We start from the raw sequence: 21,891 nt of genomic DNA, 5'->3' as shown, positions 1-21,891 counted from the left end.
TGAGGTAATACCAGAACATTGCTCCTTTCACTAATCAGACTGCCAGGCTGTCATCTGTGCCAATTGTCTTTAATGTGGAACCCACCATAATGACTATCAGGACCTAAACCTGCACTGGGGAGATTCTGAAGTCTTGCCTTTCACTCATGGACCCTGAATTTTTTTAAATGTAATTTATTTGAAAGTTAATTCATCTATACATATCTCTCCTTCATCCCTTTCCCTGAAATAAATATAGGGATATATAAAGAATTGTTGTGATAGCTCGTCTAACAGATCCAAGGCAGGTTTAAATTCTGAAGTTTGTGTACCAAAAGCAGCCTAACATATTAATGGTCCATTAGGAGACAACTAAGATCCATTTTCAATTATTCACTAGCCATTAGTTCAATATCCAACCAAACATAAAGATTGATTTCTTATGGTTCCTAAATAAAATTTTTCCATCTTTGTATGTCATCCTCATGATCTTCCCTTCAATCTCAGATGAAAAGATGACTCAATTCTATTTTTATACCAGTCATGTTATTTTCTATCCATTTCTTCTACACCCTCCCATGAATTTATTGCATAATTATAAAATCATAAAATTTTAGAATTCAAAGAGCCATTGCAGAATAAATGATATGGTACAACACCCTCATTTATTATACGAACAACCCAAGATTTAAGGGAATGAAAAGACTTATCAAATGTCATCCTGGGAGTTGGCAGCATTCCTGAGTTACTGTTTCTCAGTATAGGATCTTCCCACTGTTAACTACTACCTACTTCATCTCTTCATTTATACTATCTCTGGTTTCCATGATACTTTGTGTCCATAGCTGAACTAATATTTTAAGACAAATCTCAAATGCTAATACTTCCAAGAACTCTTTTCTAGAATTATTCTCACACTGCAAAATTCTATAATCAGCTCATTTCCCATTTCAAATTCTATCTAGTTTGATTATTACAAATGTATTCACCTCATCTTTCCTATTCAATTGTAAAAAACAGAACCCATATCTAACCCAATGTTGTGTTTTCCTGTAGCAGCAAGCCTAGTGTCTGACACTCAATAAATGTTTGTACAAGGAATGCTTTCCAAGATTATGGACTTTATATTTTAGAATTAGGGTCTTGATGTTAGATAGAGCTATACTCTGGTCCAAGTTGTACCATTTTAGACCCAGCCCCGGAAATGTACTCTTCAGTAAAGAACACAAAGACACATCCTACTTAAAGCATGGTGTCTTTCTTATTTACCAAGAGGAAATGTGGCTGTGCCCAGAAACTTCCCCTCTTATCAGTAGGGCCAGGAGTTTCAGAGTCCTGGATTCCATAATCAGCTTTCCCATAAAAGTATGGATATACAAAAAGGGCTTCATCTCTTTGAGACTAGGTATTTGAGACTTTTGGAAATTGACCAAGGAATATTTAGAAAATGAAAGAAACATGTTCCCAATTAAAAATTTTTAGTTCACTTGTTTACTGATAACACCATCAGATATACTTAGTTTTGGTTTCTAAAGTGATAAGTAAAGTCCCAAATAGTACTGGTACACTGAGTATTCTTCTCCAGCTCATTAATTATTTCTTTGTTCCTAAATTCAATGGGGGACTTCCTAGTCCTTTCCTTAATGAACTGTTCAGGTATCTGACATTGCTGCCTACTTTTTTTTTTTTTAACTCTCTTCTCTCCTTGACATTTTTCACTACATGTATTCCTCCTCATTTTATTGGCTGTAAAATAATAATAGTGGTAAATAGCAGCCAATGATCCTTGATTTTTCTCTCGGCTGAGTTCTAAGGTAAGTGTTTTCCATAGTGCATTTCGTTTTATTCTCACAACAGACCTGTGAGATAGGTACTATCATTATTTCTATTATTTAGTTGAGGACACTGCAGCTAAGAAAAGTTATGATAAAGCTGAGTGTCATGGTTCTATGAGTGGTAAACCAGGACTGAAACGCTGATAATCTGATTTAAAGTCATGATCCCATCCACCATGGCTTGCCTTCTTTGGGTCTTCTCTCCTTTTTTTCCTGGTTATACTTGATTATTGGTCACCTTTATAGTGAAGATTTGAATTGCCCCTCTGCTTGCTCTGTGCCCTCTCCGTGAGTGTGCTTATTCATTCATTCAATGACTTGGACCATTTTCTCTAGCCTGGTGACTACAGTGTGGTTCTTCCAGCTGGATTTTTTTCAGATTTCTAAACTCATGTGTCTTTCTGTCCTTTGGACATATGGACTTGGATGCTCTATAGAGGTTCCTTATGAAATATCTCAACTCCTTCAACTTTTACTAGATGTCTTCCATTAAGATAGGGGCAAAGCCAAAATCTGCAGCTACTGGCTGAAGGCCTTCAGCAGACATCCCACTGTCTAGTGTCAGTTCTAAGCTAAAGTTGTCACTTATGCTATTGTAACAAGAATAAAACTTAGCTTATTCTTATATTCCATATTCAGTTAATGGTATCTCTAAGAACCAGCAATATAATTTGAGATGCTTAATAATGGATAAAAAATGTAAGTTCTCTTGTTCAAAAATATTGAGAATTGTAAGACCCTGATAGAAGAGAATGAAGTGTAAGACCCTGTGTGACTGCCCAAAGTTGACCAGATAGAGACCTGAGTCATCTCTCCAGCAGTCCCACATCCAATAGAACACTGGTCTTTCCAATCTAGCTGTCCTAATGCTTCTAATATTTCTCTCTTTTTCCAATCCAAGGTCATGCTTTGAGTCTTTTGCCATTTACTATTGAGATATTATAATAACCACCTAGCAACCACATAACTGTTCTCACTGCTTCAAATCTATTCTGATATTTTCTCATCACTTCATACTTACTTGATACCCTCTCAGCTCATGAACATGCCTATAGTATTATTCATCATGGGATTTACATATCTTTTTTAGAGTGCTCATGTTTAATAACCAATGTTTTAAATATGTTGCTAAATTCTACAATATAAAATGGAAATTCTGTCAATCTGCCCATAGACCAATTAGCAAGTGAAATACCATTTCTCTTCTATATAAATTGCAATTGTTTTAATTCTTGGTATCTAGTTGTTTTGGTATATTTCATAATTAATAGAAAATAATCCCACCTCCAGGATAAACTGTAAGCCATCATGAAACTATATCCACATGGATCCACTAGTTTACTGTGTATTTCCACCAACACTTTTCATAAAAATAGAAGTCAAAGTTATATTGATTTTTAAAGATAATATATTGGGCACTGGAACAAAAGTTTGTACCCAAATTGCTGCTGTTCAGCCAGATCCTACATAATATAACAATAGCTAGATTAGGAATGCAGAAGTAAAATTACTCATGGCAGTCTATTACAAGATCCAATATTTCTCACTGGGAACTTTGATCCACAGGAGGAGGTGATAAGGTCATAGGTATACTAGTACTGCCAGACTGTTTTTCTAGAATAACCAGATAGAAGGAAGTAATCCCAGTATTATTTCCCTCTTCTGAAATCTTGGTTTCCAGTGCTCAACAAATACAATGAGCCTCATTAGTGAAAACCATGTATATTTTCATTTCCTCTTTCAAACTATCAACTTCAGTTTCTCCTTTCTTAAGTTTTTTCCACCACTGACATTAAATTTACTCTTTTGACTTCATCATAATACCCAACCTCAAAATCAACTCCAGCATTGCATTTATAGTACTAGTTTTAGGAAACACATCTTACAAGTTGTACAAAGGAATAGTATTCATATTTACTCCAGGATTCTGTTTTAGTAATTTGTCAACCCTGTTACCACTAACACTGTCAGTAGGTGGGTGCATCATAATCAAAAACAGAAAACTTCTTCCATCATTTGGTTCGTACATAGTAATTATGTGTTCGTCACTGGAAATCTTTCATGTACTCATTCTGTGAAAGACATAAGTCTTCTTCTGTCACTTCAGTCTTCAGTGTAATTGATTTTAATTTCTGAAGCCTTAAAGTATGTACAGCATTTCATAATGTACATTTCCATCTTGAGGTAAAGAGAGGATGGAAACAATCTGACTCTGGTAGGTAGTTTAGAGGCTTTGGGAGGGGGTTAGGATTAGTTATGATGAACTTATGTTTATCAGGGTGGAATCTCCATGGTTGAACCCTGGTAACCTTATGAAAAGAGATTGAGACCACAACGTGCACATTCCTTCTGCTCTCTCAAGATTCAGCCAGCCAGAGGGCCATCACTGGATGCTGGTTCTCAATCTTGGACCAGTACTGTGATCCAAAATGAACTTATTTTCTTTATAACTTTCCCAGTGTTATTTTACATTTCCATCAACTTTTTTTTAAATGCTCATGGACTAAAGTCTTGGTTGCCAGCCAGTTGGTGCTATTGAAAGGTGGTGGAAACACCTTTAGGCAGTGGGGTCTGATGGAAAGAAATGGGGTTACTGGAGATGTGCCCTTGAAGGGCATATTGGGTCCCTGGTTCTTCTGTCTCTTTTGGCTTCCTGGCTGCTATGAGCTGGGCAGTTTTCTTCTACCATGTGCTCCTTTCTATGATGTTCTGCCTCATCACAAGCCCCAAAGCAATGGAGCCCGCTCATTACAGCTCATCTGAAACTTTAGCTAAAATAAACTTTTTCTTCTTGAAGTTGAATTTTATCAGGTAATTTTTCATAGGAACAGAAATTCGACTAACATACTCAGTCTGTGGTATTGTGTTATTAGCAAGAGAAAATGGACTAAGAAAAATAGGAACCATGTTACTAAGAATTTATGACATCTAGCTAAAATCTTTTCCTGTAATAAGATATCGCTTTTGCCCTCCATTGACACATCCTCTACAGTGCCCAAAAGAACACTCACTGTGATGAACAGAGACTATGGGGCAGTGGATGTGAAGTAGCCACATCTTTAGAAGTATATCAAGTATTTCATTATGCCTCTCTCAGTGCAGATATAAATTCATTAGAGGAAAATTCAAAATCTGGTTTTGTGTTATTTGGACCTATAGACTATCATATATATAGACATATACTTTGTCCACTATAAAATTATGTGTAGTCAATTGCAGAAACATTTACAGGGGAAAAAGGGGGAAAATGTATCTCACCAAATAAGTATGATTACCATTGAAATTTAGCTTATTTTGTAGGCAATCAAGTAAAATTTTGCTATAAGCTACAAGATTTCACTGGGATAGGTATATTTGAGCAATGATGTTAAAATGGTATTTAGACATTTTGATTTTAGAAGTATGTGACTGCATTTCCTTCTTCAAACATAGTTGTGCATACTCGTTGAAATTTCTGAATTATATTCCTTATCCTTAGAGCTGAACTTTCCATGAATTCAAGGTGTTTGCTAATCTCACACTCTGGGCATTGAATAGTTTTTCCTTCTATCTTTCATTATGCAACCAATTTCTGGCTGACCATTTGCTTCCTGATAAGATCCTGCTATGTCATCTCATTTCCTATCCTCACTCATACTTCCTTTCCCTCTAACCTCATCTATTCCAAATAGAAAGAAAAAAAAGATAAGACTTATCAAAAACTCAAAATTTCTTCCTATTTATATCAACTATTACCCTAAGTAAGTTACTTCACTTTTCTGAGCCTCAATTTTGTCATCTTTAAAATGCAGAGATTGGCTTAGATGATTTTTAAGTTCCTTTCCATCTCTATCTTTCCAGAATTCCATTATTAAACAAATTCATGCTAGAGTGTTAGTGCTCAACAACCTAGGAAGAAACTGCATTTCAAAGGTGACCTCTTCTTGTGTGTCCTGATAGATGTGTTCATGCATTCATTCATTCAGTAGTTATTTGCTAAGTATCTACTAAAAGCTGAGGGAACACAGGTCCAATAAATAGTACAGAATGTTTCTGGCATCCTGAAGCTTATTGTGCAAAGAGAATACAAATAAACGAGTAATTATGAACAACCACTAGCATTTTGAAAGTACCAGAATCCATTGGCCCTGCTGAAGGGAAATAGTGTGGAGTATACCTCATCTGGAGCAATATTTAATGGTAGACAAAAATGAAGCAAGATTTGTTAGATCTTACATGATTCTTTATTGAATTTCATCGTTATATTCCATTGATAAATAGATTATAATATTTCTAATGTTATTTGTAGCATCCTTATACTATCATTTTTTGTTATTTTCCTACATAGATCCATAGATAAAAGAAAAAAATATTTAGAAATCTTTTTATGGTGTATCATTAGTAAATTACTATCTATCATTAATTCATGGGTCTGATTCAATGAGCAGTGACAGGAAAATATGTCAATTTCTGTGCTTCAGTGAAATGTACCCTTGCTGGGGTTACATTAACGATCCTTCAAAAAGGACTTCTTGGTTGTGTTTCTTACAGTCTTTAGGAAATTCATGATATCAGTGCCTCCAGTTCCTCTGTTTTCTTGTCCGGTTGGCTCTTCTGCCATTTCATTTTCCCTGGGTTTCTGGCTTGCAGGAATCACAATGTATTTTGTTACTATTTGCAAATGGTAGCTCCTCAGGGAGACCAGAGCTTCCACACACTGATCAAAAGTTTCCTGCAAGCCAGCATCATCTTTTGAAACAACAAATTTACGGACTGATGGACCTGTCTCTAAGAAGCGAAGAAAGTCCTGATGTGCTGGTGGCATGTATGTTCTCATGTCCTGGAGGAACTCAGCAGCAGGTCCTAAAGGAACAAGATAAAGACAAGGTAACAGGGAGGCCAAAGTCTTCCCCAGTCAGGGGAGAAGGCTGAGGGAGGTCAGAGCAAATGGGAGATCACTGTTGGGAACTATAGCAAAAAGTTCTGAGGTTAAGATCACCCTGTTTGGAAGATAAACAGTTATTGGGCTGCTACCAGCCAGCCATGGTAACTACACAAAACTACAGTTAATTCTGAAAATAAAATGAGCAAAAATTATTTTTCATACTAAGAATGTTCATATGTGTTTTCTTTATCATTTTTCTACTGTATTTGGTTCTTTCAAGAGGCTGATGTTATAGGCAGGGTATAAATAATCGACACTTGTTAGGTCATGACATTGAGTTTAAAAGAGTTTAAAGGATCATTTTAAATTAAGAAAAAACCATTTTCACCTAGCCCAGTGCTTTCTTCTTAGTATATAAAATAGAAGCTTAAGTGGGAAGAAGTTTTTCTAAGAAGAAATACATATAAAATACATATAAAAAAGTGGCTCATCTTTTTTTCTTTCTTTTTTTTCTGTGTGTGGTGCCTCATACATGCCAGAAAAATGCTCTACCATTGAACTATGTTTTCATTTTATTTTATTTTATTTTGATGGAGGGTCTTGCTAAAGTGCTCAAGATTTGAACTTGCAATCCTCCTGCCTCAGCCTTCCCAGCAGCTGGGATGACAGGTGTGTGGTAATGCTCCTGAAGAATGTAGCTCCTCATTAAACTCCTGTGCAAGCCTGTTTGGGCTGCTGGGTGCATAGGATGGCTGCACACAAGATATGCCAGGTCTCTCCTGTCACTGCGGCCTGCATCTCCCCAACTTCTGCTCACAATTGGGTTTCATTTGCAGTGACTTTCTTTCTGAATCTCATCCTACATTTTCAGAACATGTGATCCTGGCTCCCCCAGAGTCTATCAGCTTGAAATTACACATTCAAATCCAGATGGAGAGAAGGATGATTTGGATCTGGGTTTTGGCTCTGCCACTTTCTAGCTGTTTAACAAGAAGCCTGTCACATTATCCTCTTAAGTTTTTGCTTCTTCTTCTGTGAAATGGGATGATGGCCATGTAATCCTTACTTTTCTGATTCTCCTGAAAGCATCCAATAAGCCAATGGGAAGAAACTTTATAAATATTAAGATACAAGTTGTATTATTGCAAGCGATGATTATTATTTGCCATTTTCCACTTACCTCCACCAGCAATCTGCTCTATGCCCAGAAGGATATCAAGACTCTGAAATATGCTGCTTTGGGCAGCACTTCCCCCTGCATATTTTCTCGGGGTGTCCCAGACCCCCTCATACAGCAAACCCTCTGACAGCTGTGGGTTTCCTTTCCAGCTAGACCAGGAAGGAAAGAAAAAAAAATCACTCTTTATATTAATTGTCAATTTTCTGATTTAAAATCTTGCTCTAGAGGTATTAGAAGGTGACAAGACAGATTTTGTGATTCTTTATCCAAATCTCTCCCTAATTTTCATGTATGCAAATAATAATGCTATTCTGAGAAAATTTGGTATAAATACTCCCAGAAAAAAAAACTTACCTTTGAACTAGCCAGATCATTCACTCTATTTAAAATGACAAGTTTCCCTATTCCCCTTCTAGGGCAATCCTGGACCAGTATTAACAGAGAGTACTATCTATTCTTTTTCTACAAAATACATTTTTAGCATAATTGTTATCCAAACCTCATGAATGGTGAGGCACCATCAATAAGTATTTGGTGTGTTTTTATATTAGTTGAAATAAAACAAATTCAAGCATAAGACTACATACCCAGACAAATATATGCGAAGAACATTGAAAAATAGTTTGGGGTCCACATACTCTGTAAAAAGATGGAATATGTTTAATTAAGACTCATTAGAGGTATACAGGGAGTTCAAGGTGTTGTAAATAACTCACAGGATTTGATCACAGGTTTCAGGAAAGGGATCAGGTCAGTCTATGCAGAACAAAGCCCATGTGGACAAGCCCTTCTCACTTTTCTACCAATTGTGGAATGGGGTCCACTGTCAGACTGCTACATTGCTTGTTTAAGAAGCCACCCACCTCCTTACTCTACATCCTCAGGCCAGTTAAACTGTCAACATTTCTTTAGTATTGCTTTATATTCTTACTGACACACAGATAAACTGCTTGCAAGAAATAAACCCTGGCTGGAGATATGACATAGCGGTACAGCACTTGCTTAACATGTACTAGGCCCCCAGAAGAGTGAGGGGAATAAAAATTAAAAACAAAACAAAACAAAACAAACAAACACAGCAGCCCCATGAACTATATATATCCCTAGGTCTTCCTCCCCAAAACTTACTAACATTTGATCTGAAAATGTGTCTCCTTTGCCAAGGAGCAATCAGCAGTAGCTCCAAGCCCAGTGATAAATACTCACATATTTGTTAAATCTGTTACCTGGTAGGGCAGATGCCCTTTTGCAAACCTTTTTTTTGTTGTTGTTGTTGTTTTGTTGTTGTTGTTGTTTGTTTGTTTTTTGTAGCTTTTCTAGTTGTTAATTTTGCAACAACTTTTGAGCTCAATGGCTTTTCTCTGTTGCTTCTAAGTGAACTTGTGAAGAAGCAGAATTAGCAGAGAGAGCTCTTATCAAGCAGAAGCTAAGATTTTTTTTTCAGAATTTAAAATTTCCTTCCCATTTAGCAAATGTCTTCGTAATTATTAGAAGCAAGCAAAAATCTCTTCAGAATTAAAGAGATCTGGCATGAAATTCTGGCTTTACAAGTTACTACCTGTGTATCCTTAAGTGTTTTATGTCTTTGAATTTATATTTCCTTATCTGTAAAATGGAGAAAATAAAACCTACCATATGGAAAGTGGAATTATGTAATGAGATAAATATAACAAGTGAAACCATGCTCACTGACGGCTGTTTTTTACTTTCATTTCCTAACCGATTGTACGACAATCAGAAACATCTGACTGTTCTTAGAATGTTGTAATGTGTACAGTACTTGCCATGAATTTCCTGAAACACTCTTAGGGCTTCTTTCAGAGAAAAAACCACATCAAGAAGTGCCTTTTGCAAAGTATCCTGGTCCTGCTGTTTCACAGCACTGAGTATAATGGGAATTGCCTTAAAAAATAAAAATAAAAGACAAACATGTAAGATCTTCTACCACTAAACATTGATATAAAATTCCCCCAGCTTAACCCACAAATTAAATTTATTTCTTCATTTATATTTTTAAAAGTCAAAACAATTGGATTATGTCATTATGTATTATTAATGATAAATTGCATTGAAAATTTTTATTGCTTACAGGATTTTCAAATTTGATTCTAAATATATGACCCCTAATTTTAGATTTTAGATGATACACAAAAGCAAATAAAATATTTTTATAAGATAATCCATTACCCCCAATTAAGTGATCTTATATTGTATTTAACCAACACAAAGTCAATTCATGCTACTATAATTCAGCTACTAAGGAATTACTCTGTTATGAATTGACATAAAAATTTCAAAAGTAAGTGGACATACTTTGATTGCAGGAGAAGCTGCTATTTCCACCAACAGAGAAACCAGGAAGAATCCTTTACTGCACTCCTCACCAGGAAACGAGAACAAAATGTCCATGTTGCTAAGAAAATCAGGTAAAATAGGCAAGAATTTAGCAAAATCACAGCATATTTTAGTATAACTTATAGTTTGCAAACATGTTAAATCAACAACTCCACACACACACACACACACACACACACACACACATACAAACACAGCTATATTAGGCACACTACCTAAGATCATACAATTAGCAATAAATAATATGTAAAATTACACTGGGACTTGGAATTGTGTTCTAGAATTAGAACTAGAAAGTCCACAAATATGTCTGTTTCTACTATTCCATTAAATAGATAAAGATATTCAAGGTTTTAAGAGAAATCTGAGGTAGAGTTTGAAGGAATAATCTTTTTTTTTTTTTAAAGAGAGAGTGGGAGGGAGAGAGAGAGAGAGAGAGAGAGAGAGAGAGAGAGAGAGAGAGAGAGAGAATTTTTAATATTTATTTTTTAGTTCTCGGCGGACACAACATCTTTGTTGGTATGTGGTGCTGAGGATCGAACCCGGGCCGCACGCATGCCAGGCGAGCGCGCTACCGCTTGAGCCACATCCCCAGCCCAGGAGTAATCTTTTGTTTAAATAAATACATTAAATTTTTTTCTGTGAACCTCTCTCAATTTATCAGTGGCCTATTTGATATAAAGGAATTGACCGAGAAATTCAAATAACTTGGTTAGACCCTATTTTTCTTTTCTGTTGAAGTCTTGGCATTGGTACAAAAATGGTTTCAATGTCTGTGTATCTGTGAGTTTTGTGGTAGTTAGAATTCTGGTTTCTGAGGTCAGACCACCCCTGTAGCTTATTTGCTTGCTGTATGTCCCTGGGCAAGATAAGTGATAATCTTTTTATAAATTTCTTTCTTCATACTTTTCTCCTTCTTTTTATAAATTTATTTCTTCATCCTTTTCTCCTACTGTTATCTTCATCACGGTCTACAGTGACACCAGCTAGCCTTCAGCATTGATAATGCACCAAGACTTCTGTCAGTTCCAAGTCTTCACACTTGCTATGTCCTCTGCTATATAGACTGCCATCCTTCCTGTCTTCTGGACTCACTTCAAATAAATTGCCTCATGGATTCTTCCCTTTAAATATGTTATATGATTAGATAATTGATTGGAGCTCCTAGCAGTTTATCTTCTTGTCCCTTCTATTAATCATGCAACATTATACAATTTTCATAAGTTGCCTTTCCTTTCCATTAGTCTAGCTTCACTAGGAAAAGCTTACACCTTAGTTTCTCCAGCTCTTGGCTATGTCGAGTACATAGGTCAAAAGTAATAAGGACTAGTAAAAAGCAAAATCAAGCAAACAAAAACAGGTTTCTTTATGACTACTTATTGACATTGTTAACTAGTTCTGCCCAGAGAGGTCCTTAGATCACAGATACATAGATGTATGTTCATTTTGTATTTAGGCATATAAATTCCATAATTCATATCAAGTTGTAGTTTTGTAAGTGTCTCTACCTATAATATTAAATAGACATGGTCATATTAAAATCATAGAAATAGTTTTAAGGAATGGGATTATTTGCTCTTTTAATAATAACCTAAATTATTTTTGCCTGAATTCAATCAACTATTTTTAAAAAAAAAGTATTTGTAATACTTTGATAATCGACATTCACTTTGAATAAAAAATAGTTCTTAGAATACTTACTCATAGGTCATAGGCCTGGTAGAATCAATCCGGAAGCCATGAGCCAATTGGAATAGAGAAAGAAAGGTAATTGAAATCAAATGGTTTTGAGTTACTATTATCAGATTAAATACTATTGATCAAACTGAGGTAAGACATAGATAAAAAAGAAAAACTGGTGTTTTCTTTTGTATCTTTAAAGATTGCATTGGAAATATTTAATTTATAAAACAAATTTAAAAATTAAATATGCGAGGAACACATAGTAAAAACTCATTATTACTGTTAAGATAATTTCTAGATCAAATCTTTTCATTTTGTGGTACAACCACCTGTAGAACACTCCTTCCTGTATCCACCCATGGCCACAGGTCTTTGTTGGAGCAAATCCCATCACTCAGGGATAGGAGTGGCCTCAATTCTGTTCAGTCTTTTCTGAGAAGCAGACACTGCTGCTTTCCTGCTGGAAACTCTTACATGCAACTTACTACTTAAAAATTAATTCACATTATGATGGTAATAATAAAAATAACAATTAATAATAGAAGGGAGATTGTCAGAGTAGAGCAAAGGAATCAAGGGGAGAGAAGAATGGAGGAAAAGGGATGTTCTGTGGAAGGAGACTGATCAAAGTGTGGTATGTGCATGTAGAATATGGTATAATGAGTTTCAGTATTTTGTATTAATCATAATATATTAACAAAAAAGGTAAGTAAATTAATTAATTAAAAATAGATTGGTAAAATCTCAAAAATGTGTTAATCCAAGGAACTCAGGCACCAAAGCATATATACTCTAGGGTTTCATTGATACAAAATGCAATAAAAAACAAACTAATTTCTGATAAGACAAATTAGAATGTATTTGCCTGGAAAAGAGAAGGGAATTGAATAAAGAAAAGAACTTTTCAGAGGTCACAAAAGTACTCTGTGGCTTGTAAACTTGTTTGGGGACATAGTTACATGCATACCTATATACAAAAGGCAAATTCAAATTGAACATTTAGAATCTCTATGTATTTTACTATATGTTAAATACACAGCACTCTCTCACTTTTGTACATTTGTAGTTTCAGACACAATAGTCCAAGAAACAATAGACAATACCAGAGAAACTATACTGTCAAAAATTAAACCAATAAATAACTACATCTTGATTTAAATAACATACATTCCAATTCATCTGGTATAATCACAGTTTTACATACCCACTGGGATCCTTTTTCTTCCAATTTGCCAAGACACAATCTGCATAACACAGAATAGGAGGCAGTCCCAGCTTCTCAGAGAGTTTGCAGTAAGGAATAGCAATATTGCTTGGCAAGACCTAATTAAAACACAATACTTAGTTTGAATAATTGAAGTGTGTTACTTTTTTTGCTGCTTTCTGGGTACCAAAACCTTGACTGCTTTTTGTATAATGGCATTTGAAACCAAATAAGTGGATTTCTTTTCTTTTCCACATTTCATTACTTAACTCTGGTAATTGTTAAACATTCATGTTTGGAATTTGGGTGGGCATAATTTGGTTCTAAGGAAGAAAAAGAACAGAGTACAAAGCCTGTGTCTTTTATTTCCCAGTAGCCTTGGGAGCTATTTTCCCTCCTTCACTCATCCATTTATCCCATGAATAATTATTAAGTAATTTTTCTATGCAAGACACCACATTATTCACCAGCAATAAAAATATAAAATTGATTATGTCAAAGATACTCAAAGTCTTTGTAATTAAGACTTTTGGATAAGAGACAGTAGAAGTGCAGTTTGCTACTCTTGAAGCTCAATGCAGAAGGAAATTCTCCTGGACACTTTTTTTTTTTTTCCCGTGAAAGATTCACCATAGGACCTTGGTGCTTAGTAAGTCTTTCAGATTTAATTGTCCTGGAAGAAGGGAGCTCCTTTACCCTGGCTTTGTATTTCACTGTAGAAATAACTACATCAACTGAGATGGCACTTTTGGCTAAACTCTCTTCCTCAGAGGAGGTATAGAGACTCATCAAATTGCTGAGTTTGGAAGTGAAAACACAGCTCAGCCCCTTTTTCCTCCTCAACTCTTCATTTTCTGAACCTGCTACTTGTACAATCTGCTCTGCAATCAGCCACAGAATAAAAGGCTTCTGCCCACACAGGGTGATTCTGCAGTCATTTAATGCTGCCTAACTAGATGGCTAAGTAGGCAAGCTGATTCCGAGAGCTCTTACAGCTATTCACTGCTTCCTCCTTTCCAGGCCAAGTTCTCCAATCACTCCCTTAGCCATGAAACTAACATTTTATTCTTTATCTGCCTGACTTCATCATCTACTATCACCTAGCTTATAATTGTACTGTCCCATGTAGTAATTGGGATAATCATTGTCATCAGCAGCCTTTGGCTGATACATGTGTGTATCTAAGGAGGGGAAGAACAGGGATTATGGCCTGCCTGGGGTAGTGGATAGAGATGGTCTGATGATAAGTCATAGGTCACAGTTTTGTGAAAACCACAGGAGTTATAACCCAAGTCACTCTCCATTAGCTTAATGACTTTTGAGGGCTTTAACCAGGAGAACAGAATGTTAGGACAAAATCACTGGTCATCAAATCACACTGGGATGTATACTTTATGTTGCAGAGCTTGTGCTTCTAAAGACTGAAACATTGTAGCTGGCAAAATAGTTACATTTTTCAAAAGGAAATAATTTTGTCCCTCTCTGATTTAGATAATGATCATAGGGGTAAAAGGGGTGACATTTAGTTGAATAATTAACTCGAACTGATCTTGAAAAAGGAAATAAAGTGCTCAAACATGTCTTTATTACAGATACAGCTGCTATGAAACTCAGATGATAACTTCTTGCCAGTTCTCAAGCAAAATGTGATTTATATTGATTTACATTTTGTTCATTAACTTTTTCTTTCTTAATAACTGCCCCACTGAAATGTGTTTTTACTGGTTTTACAGAACTACTATCTCCTGAGATCATTTTCAGAATGATAAGACTATGAAATCATGATAAATTAAAAATACACTTTCATCTTTTCTTTCTTAATTCTGACCTAAAGTCTGATACATTTATTATTTTTCAATTACACTATATGCCTTCTGGTCTTCACGGTCTTGGTCAGTGTTTTTCCTCTTTCCTTGTTTTTCTGTCTTCTGAGCATTAGTGGTGACACCAACTACTATTTAAGTCCTCTGGATTTCTGCTCAGGGCAACTAGCATAGACTGATTTTCAGTACAGACACACATATTTCTAGCAAATCTAATGAGATCATTCACTTAAAGAATTTTTAAGTTAGATTATAAGACTAGAACCAGTTTTAGACTGTTTGGCATCATCCCAATCTGGATGTAGAAGTTTAATGATTAGCATGAGTTGTTCCCAAGATCATGCAGAACAACAACTTCTATCCCTGTGTGTCCGAAATGACTCATCACATAGGTGGACCATATGTGGTCACCTGCCTTTAAGCACAATGTGATAAGAAAAATAACTAAATAAAACAGTAATTAGCTTTGCTTAAAAAGGAAAGTGTTCACTAAGTGGTAGAAGACGCCCTTTGAATCTTGTTTATTCTTAAATTCAGAGCCAGGTGGGGTTGGGCACACCTGTAATCCCAACGGCTCCAGAGGCTAAGGCAGGAGGATATAGAGTTCAAAACAAGCTTCAGCAATGGCCAAGGTGCTAAGCAACTCAGTAAGACCTTGTCTCTAAATAAAGTACAAAAAATAGGGCTGGGGATGTGGATCAGTGGTTGAGTGCTTCTGGGCTCAATACTGGGTAACCTCCCCCCAAATAAATAAATAAAGTTCAAGTATTGGTTTGATAAGATTGTGGCTGCCAAATAAAATACAGGATGTCCAACAAATTTGCATTTTTCAGGACACACACATACACTAAATAATTGCATATCTGAAATGTGTTTGCACTGGCTCAATCTGGGACCACTACAAGAGATGGGAAGGCAAGGATTTTAGCAGCATTACAGGACAGATACCGAATATGAGCCTAATTTACAATGTGATCATCACTGCTATTTTTATTTTAATAGTAAGACTATGACTGACACATGAATGCATACCTATAAATATATATACAAGATGATTTAAAATTAAGGTTGTTTTATGTTGATAAGAGTTGAAGGAAACCAAGATACTCTTCTATGTTGATAGATGGAAGCACTTACACCTTAACCATGAAGAGCCATCCAAAGATATTTATTGTAGTGTCATATATAATACTGATTTTTTTTTCTATTTTGGTACCAGAAATTAAACTTAGGGGCACTTAACTGCTGAGCTACATCCCAGTCCTTTTTTGTATTTTATTAGAGACAGGGTCTCACTGAGTTGCAGAGGGCCTCTCAAAGTTGCTGAGGCTGGCTTTGAACACTGCATCCTCCTGCCTCAACTTCCAGAACTGCTGGGATTACAGGCACGTGTAACCATGCCCAGTTTATAATGAAATGTTTTTGAAAAGTTAAATATTTATCAATAGAAGATTTAGTAGGTAAGCAAAAGTTCAGTAACTCAATGAACAGTTGTACAATTATTTCAAACAATTAGGATGATTGTGTAGTAACTAAAAAGTGTTCACAATATAATTAAATTAAAGAAGTCGAATGCATATGTGTATGGATAGGATGGAGCAACTGTGTTATACAAGAAAAAGGCAAGTATAATCATAACAGTTGATATGCTAAATCAGTAAACTGTTATTTTCTTTTCTTTTTGTTCTCTCATCTTAACTTTAAAAGTACAGTTATAGTACTTTTTGAAAATTTTTTCTTATTTTTTTTCTTTCTTTTTCTTTTTCTTTTCTTTTTTTTCTTTCTTTCTTTCTTTTTTTTTTTTTTTTTTTTTTTTTTTTGTGGTACAGGTGATCAAACTCAGGACCTCACCCATGATAGGCAAATGCTCTGGAACCTATAACCAGACACTGGGATTGTTTACATTAAATATCAATTGGATTTCATTTTCACTCATGTTGCATAAGAAATATCAGAAAATCTCCATACCTTTCGGACATCTCCATCACCTCGATCCCACACGTATGCCATGGTAATGTATCCCAGAATCAAATGTGCGAGTCGCTGTGACTTATGTCCTTGGAGCTCATCAATGCTGAGCAGTGGTATCTGAGAACAAATGGAGAGACTTGACCCAATTCACTCTTGACCCAATTTCTAATTTAGGCTTAGAAATCAACTTAAAAATGTTAAGCAGCCATATAAGAAGACAAATGTAATATATATTTCAAACCTTCTCAACTTCTGCTCGAAGTTGGCCATTCTCAATCAGTTCAGGAAGATTTTTAGCAATGAAACTCCAGGCATCATAATCATGAGGTAGTTCCTCCTTGAAAGAAAAAAATAGGACTTTTATTTGCTAGTGGAAGTTACTGTAAAATAGTGTTGGTTTCCTGTGGATGACTCCCCTTGCTTCTAAGTACATTTTGTGCATCATTGCCCCAACAAACCCGTACTTGTCTGAAAACACCAGCCTGTGCTTTCCACCTGACAAACAGGGATCAAGCTCTTCTCTGTTTTCCACCTCTTCTTTCTTTAAGCACTTTCATTTTTCATCCTTTTCAAAATTCAACCCAACAGATGCTCTAACACCTTCCTTAGTATACCATTCAACATCAATCTTCTCCATTATAAATCCTATGGAGTATACCTTACATGTTATTATTAAGTAATCTTGTGTTTTATATTTTTTCCATTTCAACTAGATTTTAAGTTCTTTGAACAGAAGAAAATCTCATTAGTGGATTGGGCTTTCTGCTCACTAATTTCATATGCATTTCTCATTTAATTCTTGTAATTGCCCCAAAAGTCGTCTCTATGTCATAAATAAAAAGAACCTGGCCTCAGTTTACATAACTTGTGACACACACACACACACACACACACACACAATTGTAATTCAGACATATATATTTCCAATTTCAGAATCCATAGTCTTTTTATGTCTTAATATTTGATTACAAGGATTATAATGTGCAAATTATTTTAAATTTATATCTTTTTCAAGAACTGGAATACACCTGGAAATATAGAAGAAACTGTATAGGATAAAGTCTCTTATGCTTCTAGCAAATGTTTCAAGACTCCCAGTTGATGCCTAAAACTGCAAATAGCACTTAACCACTATGTGTTTCCCCTATATCTACATCCTATGATAAACTTAATATCTTTTTCATTTGAAGTAAGCACTTACTATGCTCTTTGGTCATAACTTTTGCAGTTTTAGGTGTGACAGAAAAAACAACTTGAATAGTTTCTTCACAATTTCACTGATACATTTGTTCTTACCATAGAGCTTAACAACACAGCAATTTTTTTCTTTATTAAATCAAGAACTTTCACCTTTTCACTCTATGGAAGCACATTAAACTCCTCTTTGGAATATCTAAATTGTCAAGAGACGTCACTACTCTTGTGCTATGGGGTTATTAGTAAGAAAAATAAGGGTTGCTTGGATACAAGCACTGCAAAACTTTGACAGTCCATCTGATAACCTGGGCACTACTGAGTTACTAACAGGTAGGTGAGTTTATAGCATGAATACACTGGAAAAAGAGATGACTCATGTCCTGGGAGGGATGGAATGGAGTGGTGTGAAGTTTCATTATAAGACTCAAAACAGTGAGCAATTTAATGCTCATAAATTTGTTTACTTATGGCGTTTTCCATTTTACTTTGAGACTATGGTTGACTGCAGGTCACTGAAGCAAACAAAAGCAAAAACATAGAGGGTGGACTACTGTATGCATGTAAATTGCCTACTTTGGTTCCACTATAGGCTTGATTTTTGCCCAACAAATACAAATGAAATTCAAATAAAAGTGTCTTCTTGATCTGATCATATTTTTTTATCACATATCAAAAGAAAATATACAGCCAGGTGCGGAACGGCATCTAGAGATGTGGCTCAGTGGCTAAGCACCTCTGAGTTCAATTCCTAATACTCCCCTAAACAGCAAACAAAACCCAAAGGGAAACACACAAACGCAAGACCTAGGCAAAATCCTGAAGTGAGGCACAGGCAGAAGTCTGAACAACTCCCTGTATACCCTGCCCTAATGCCTCATTCAGGTTGCTTCAAAGTGTGCCTTTGGGGTCATCAGTACTGGACTGTGGTGACTGAAGACAAATGGCTTAACTTTATTCCACATGGGTAAGGCTTCGAACTTTAAAACCAAGTTAAGACTGTAAGTGAACTATAAAGCAAAATAACAGATATAAATAAAATTCACAGAGATTCTTCAGCTACAGGCATGTGTTTGGGCGCAGTGTGTGTGAAAGCCCTGAGGTCTCCAGGAGCCAAGGGGGGGGGGGTGTCAGGGTTCACAAGTTGCACACAATTGTAGATGTGGTCACTCTGGCAGTGAAAGTGGTGGCGCTGGAAACGGAGCACAATGGAGTTTCCACGGTAGCTGCGGCGCACCCTGGGACCCAACAGCGGCTCGGGCGATTGGGAGAGTCCACCGCCGCCGGGGCATGAAGCCTGGACCCAGGCCAGATCAAGGAGGCCGCTGATCCCAATGCCCGACCTGCGGAGCGATGCAGCTGCTTCCCCGCCAGGCTCCTCAGCCGGAGGGACCCCGCTGTGGCTCCGCCCCCAACACGCCCACTTCTAGCGGTGGCTCAGCTGCTGCGCGCCTGGATGGGGTAGGGCGGCTGCTTGGGCGGGTTATTCCAGAAACTTGCGGCTGTGTCCGCCGCTGAGCGTGATTGTGGGCAACTGGACTGACGGTGAAACTTGGGGGGATTAGGTAGAGGTTGGAACCTTCAGGGAAGCTGTTTGGGCCTCTTACACTGCTTAGCTAATTAACCTGATCCCGTAAGCAGCAGAAAAGGCAGCATAGCTCCACCCTCAATGTGGGACCCGCCTGCAGCATCGTGGGATCTGGGGTTTGTGCGGGGAGACAGTGCACACTCCTTCTCTGGAGCCAAGCTATTGTGCACGCTCCAGAAAGTCCCTCTAACTGGGCTCCAAGCTTATCCCCCCTGTCGCTAAGGTTGCCAATGTCGATGGCAAGGTTGCCTTTGCTGATGGCCACAGAGGTCTGCTGGGACTTTACCCCTTTCCTTGACCTGGGTCGCACTTTTCGGTGAGCTTTATACCATACTCTCCACTCTCCCAAGACTGTATCTTACAGGGTTCTTGTCTCTACCTTGCTGAGTTCCAAAATCACTCACCTCAAAATTCAGCTTTTATTTGTTATGCTGGTGCTTCTTTGTGAAAGAGGTGAGTGCTGGGCACCTCTGTATGACTATCTTGCCCTCTGACTCTAAATGTGTGATAATTAAAATATTAATGATAAACTGATATACGTGGCATTCTTTAGACTACAACTTAGGGACATGTAATTTTGAAGCAAGCATTTTTCTCCATATGCATTGTGCTTTATAGCTAAAACTTGCAAAATGTAATTTTTTTAGGTATTTCATACTTATTTGCATTACTGTAAACAGTAACCATTATTCATACAAGACGAAAGTTACTTGATGTATCATTTCATAAACCAAATCAAATCAAGAGCACAAACTTTGACCAGTTTGACAGATATCACTAGATAAAGGGGCTTCTGCATGACTCATGGACATTTATAACTTTGGCCTTTTCTGAATACCCTCAGAAAAAAACGATTGTAATCAGTCAACTTTTGGTATCTATAGTATAGTCCTTTTGTAAAGGTAAAATACCTTCCATGGTTTCTTTATTTAATCATTCTTAATTTCTATTAGGTAAATAAGAACTACATATATTACTGAGTTTCTAGGAGGAAAATTTGAAGAACAGAGAGACACAGTTATTCAAACTCTGCCTCCAATTGTGATATTTCCCCTTATTTCACCACCCTCTCTTACCAGTGGATTTGGCAGAGCGAAGCCCAGATCTTCATCTATATGGTACTCTTCAAGGATTTCCCAAGAATCTTCCATAAGTGCCATTCTTGAGGTCTACTCCACTGATCCTCCTCAGCCTCTAAGAAGTTTCAGAACATCTATTTTTTATAGTCATTGTTAGAGCCAGTGACTACAGCTTATCACGTAATCAGAAAGAATGACTTCCACTTTTGGGATAGTTTCATTTTCTACTTTCTTTATTTGTAATTTGATAAACAATAAAAACCACAAAGCATCTTTGTTCATCCTATGAAGAAACTGAAAGTTTGCATTCATTATCAGGGCTTCTTCAAAAAGAACATCATTTGCTTACTGCTATATGGTAAACCATAAAAATTTTGATTGAAATAACAAGAACTATGGGAACAGGTGACAAGGAAAAAAATTTCTTTATGGAAAAATTCAAATTTTCAATTCAAACAATTTTTACCATGGCTATATCTCTAAGTTATCATTTAGTCAATCCAGCCATTGGCTTTCATTTATGCTTACAGGGGTCTTTGAAAACTATCCATGTCGTATTTTAGAAGCCCTGGAATACAATGCATGAGACACTGAAGTGCTTATTGCCAGTGGCTTTGAAGTAGAAAAAGTAGAAGAACATGACAATTGAAAGATATTACCTCTCCACCTTCCTATTTTTCTTATAAACATTTGCTTATGTTCTCTCTTCTTTACATCCATAATAACTCACTTATAGGGAAGTTTCCTTGCATATGTACTATATTTGATTGCCAGGGAATAATGAAACAATATGCTTGCACATTTGTAGATTTTTTAATATGTTAAAAGTCAAAGCAAAGGATAAAATATATTGAAACTGTTTTCTTTTTCAAAATACAAAATTTATGATACATTTGGTAAAGGTTTTCAGGATGCATGAAAGTCTCTCTTCACTGTGAGATTTTGAAAATAGAAGAAGTCATATCTCCTTTTGATTATCAAAAGGAGAAAATAGGGAAAGTTATTATGCAGTACATTAATAGAGAATATAGGTTTATGATCCAGGTTATCAGGACTTGAAGTAAATTTTACTAGCACATAGTTTTGGTTACAATTCTAAATAGCTCTCACACTATTCTTTATTACATTATGGCTTT

General features: G+C 36.3%; 1 protein-coding gene across 1 annotated transcript; it reads right to left on the bottom strand.

The window, feature by feature from the left end:
- Positions 1–6,034: 6,034 nt before the first annotated feature.
- Ido1 (indoleamine 2,3-dioxygenase 1) lies at positions 6,035–20,901 on the bottom strand. The gene is made up of 10 exons (XM_026414249.1): positions 20,753–20,901; positions 17,136–17,231; positions 16,892–17,011; positions 13,101–13,219; positions 11,915–11,929; positions 10,172–10,271; positions 9,643–9,760; positions 8,446–8,497; positions 7,859–8,007; positions 6,035–6,656 (listed from the first exon to the last, which is right to left on the bottom strand). The coding sequence occupies exons 1-10, from the start codon at positions 20,834–20,836 to the stop codon at positions 6,301–6,303; spliced, it is 1,209 nt and encodes a 402-aa protein (XP_026270034.1). The 5' UTR covers positions 20,837–20,901; the 3' UTR covers positions 6,035–6,300.
- Positions 20,902–21,891: the final 990 nt, after the last annotated feature.

The sequence above is a fragment of the Urocitellus parryii genome, chromosome 14 (assembly GCF_045843805.1).
Source record: "Urocitellus parryii isolate mUroPar1 chromosome 14, mUroPar1.hap1, whole genome shotgun sequence".
In the NCBI taxonomy this organism is placed as follows: Eukaryota; Metazoa; Chordata; class Mammalia; order Rodentia; family Sciuridae; genus Urocitellus; species Urocitellus parryii.
This window is presented reverse-complemented; position numbering and strand designations above follow the sequence as displayed.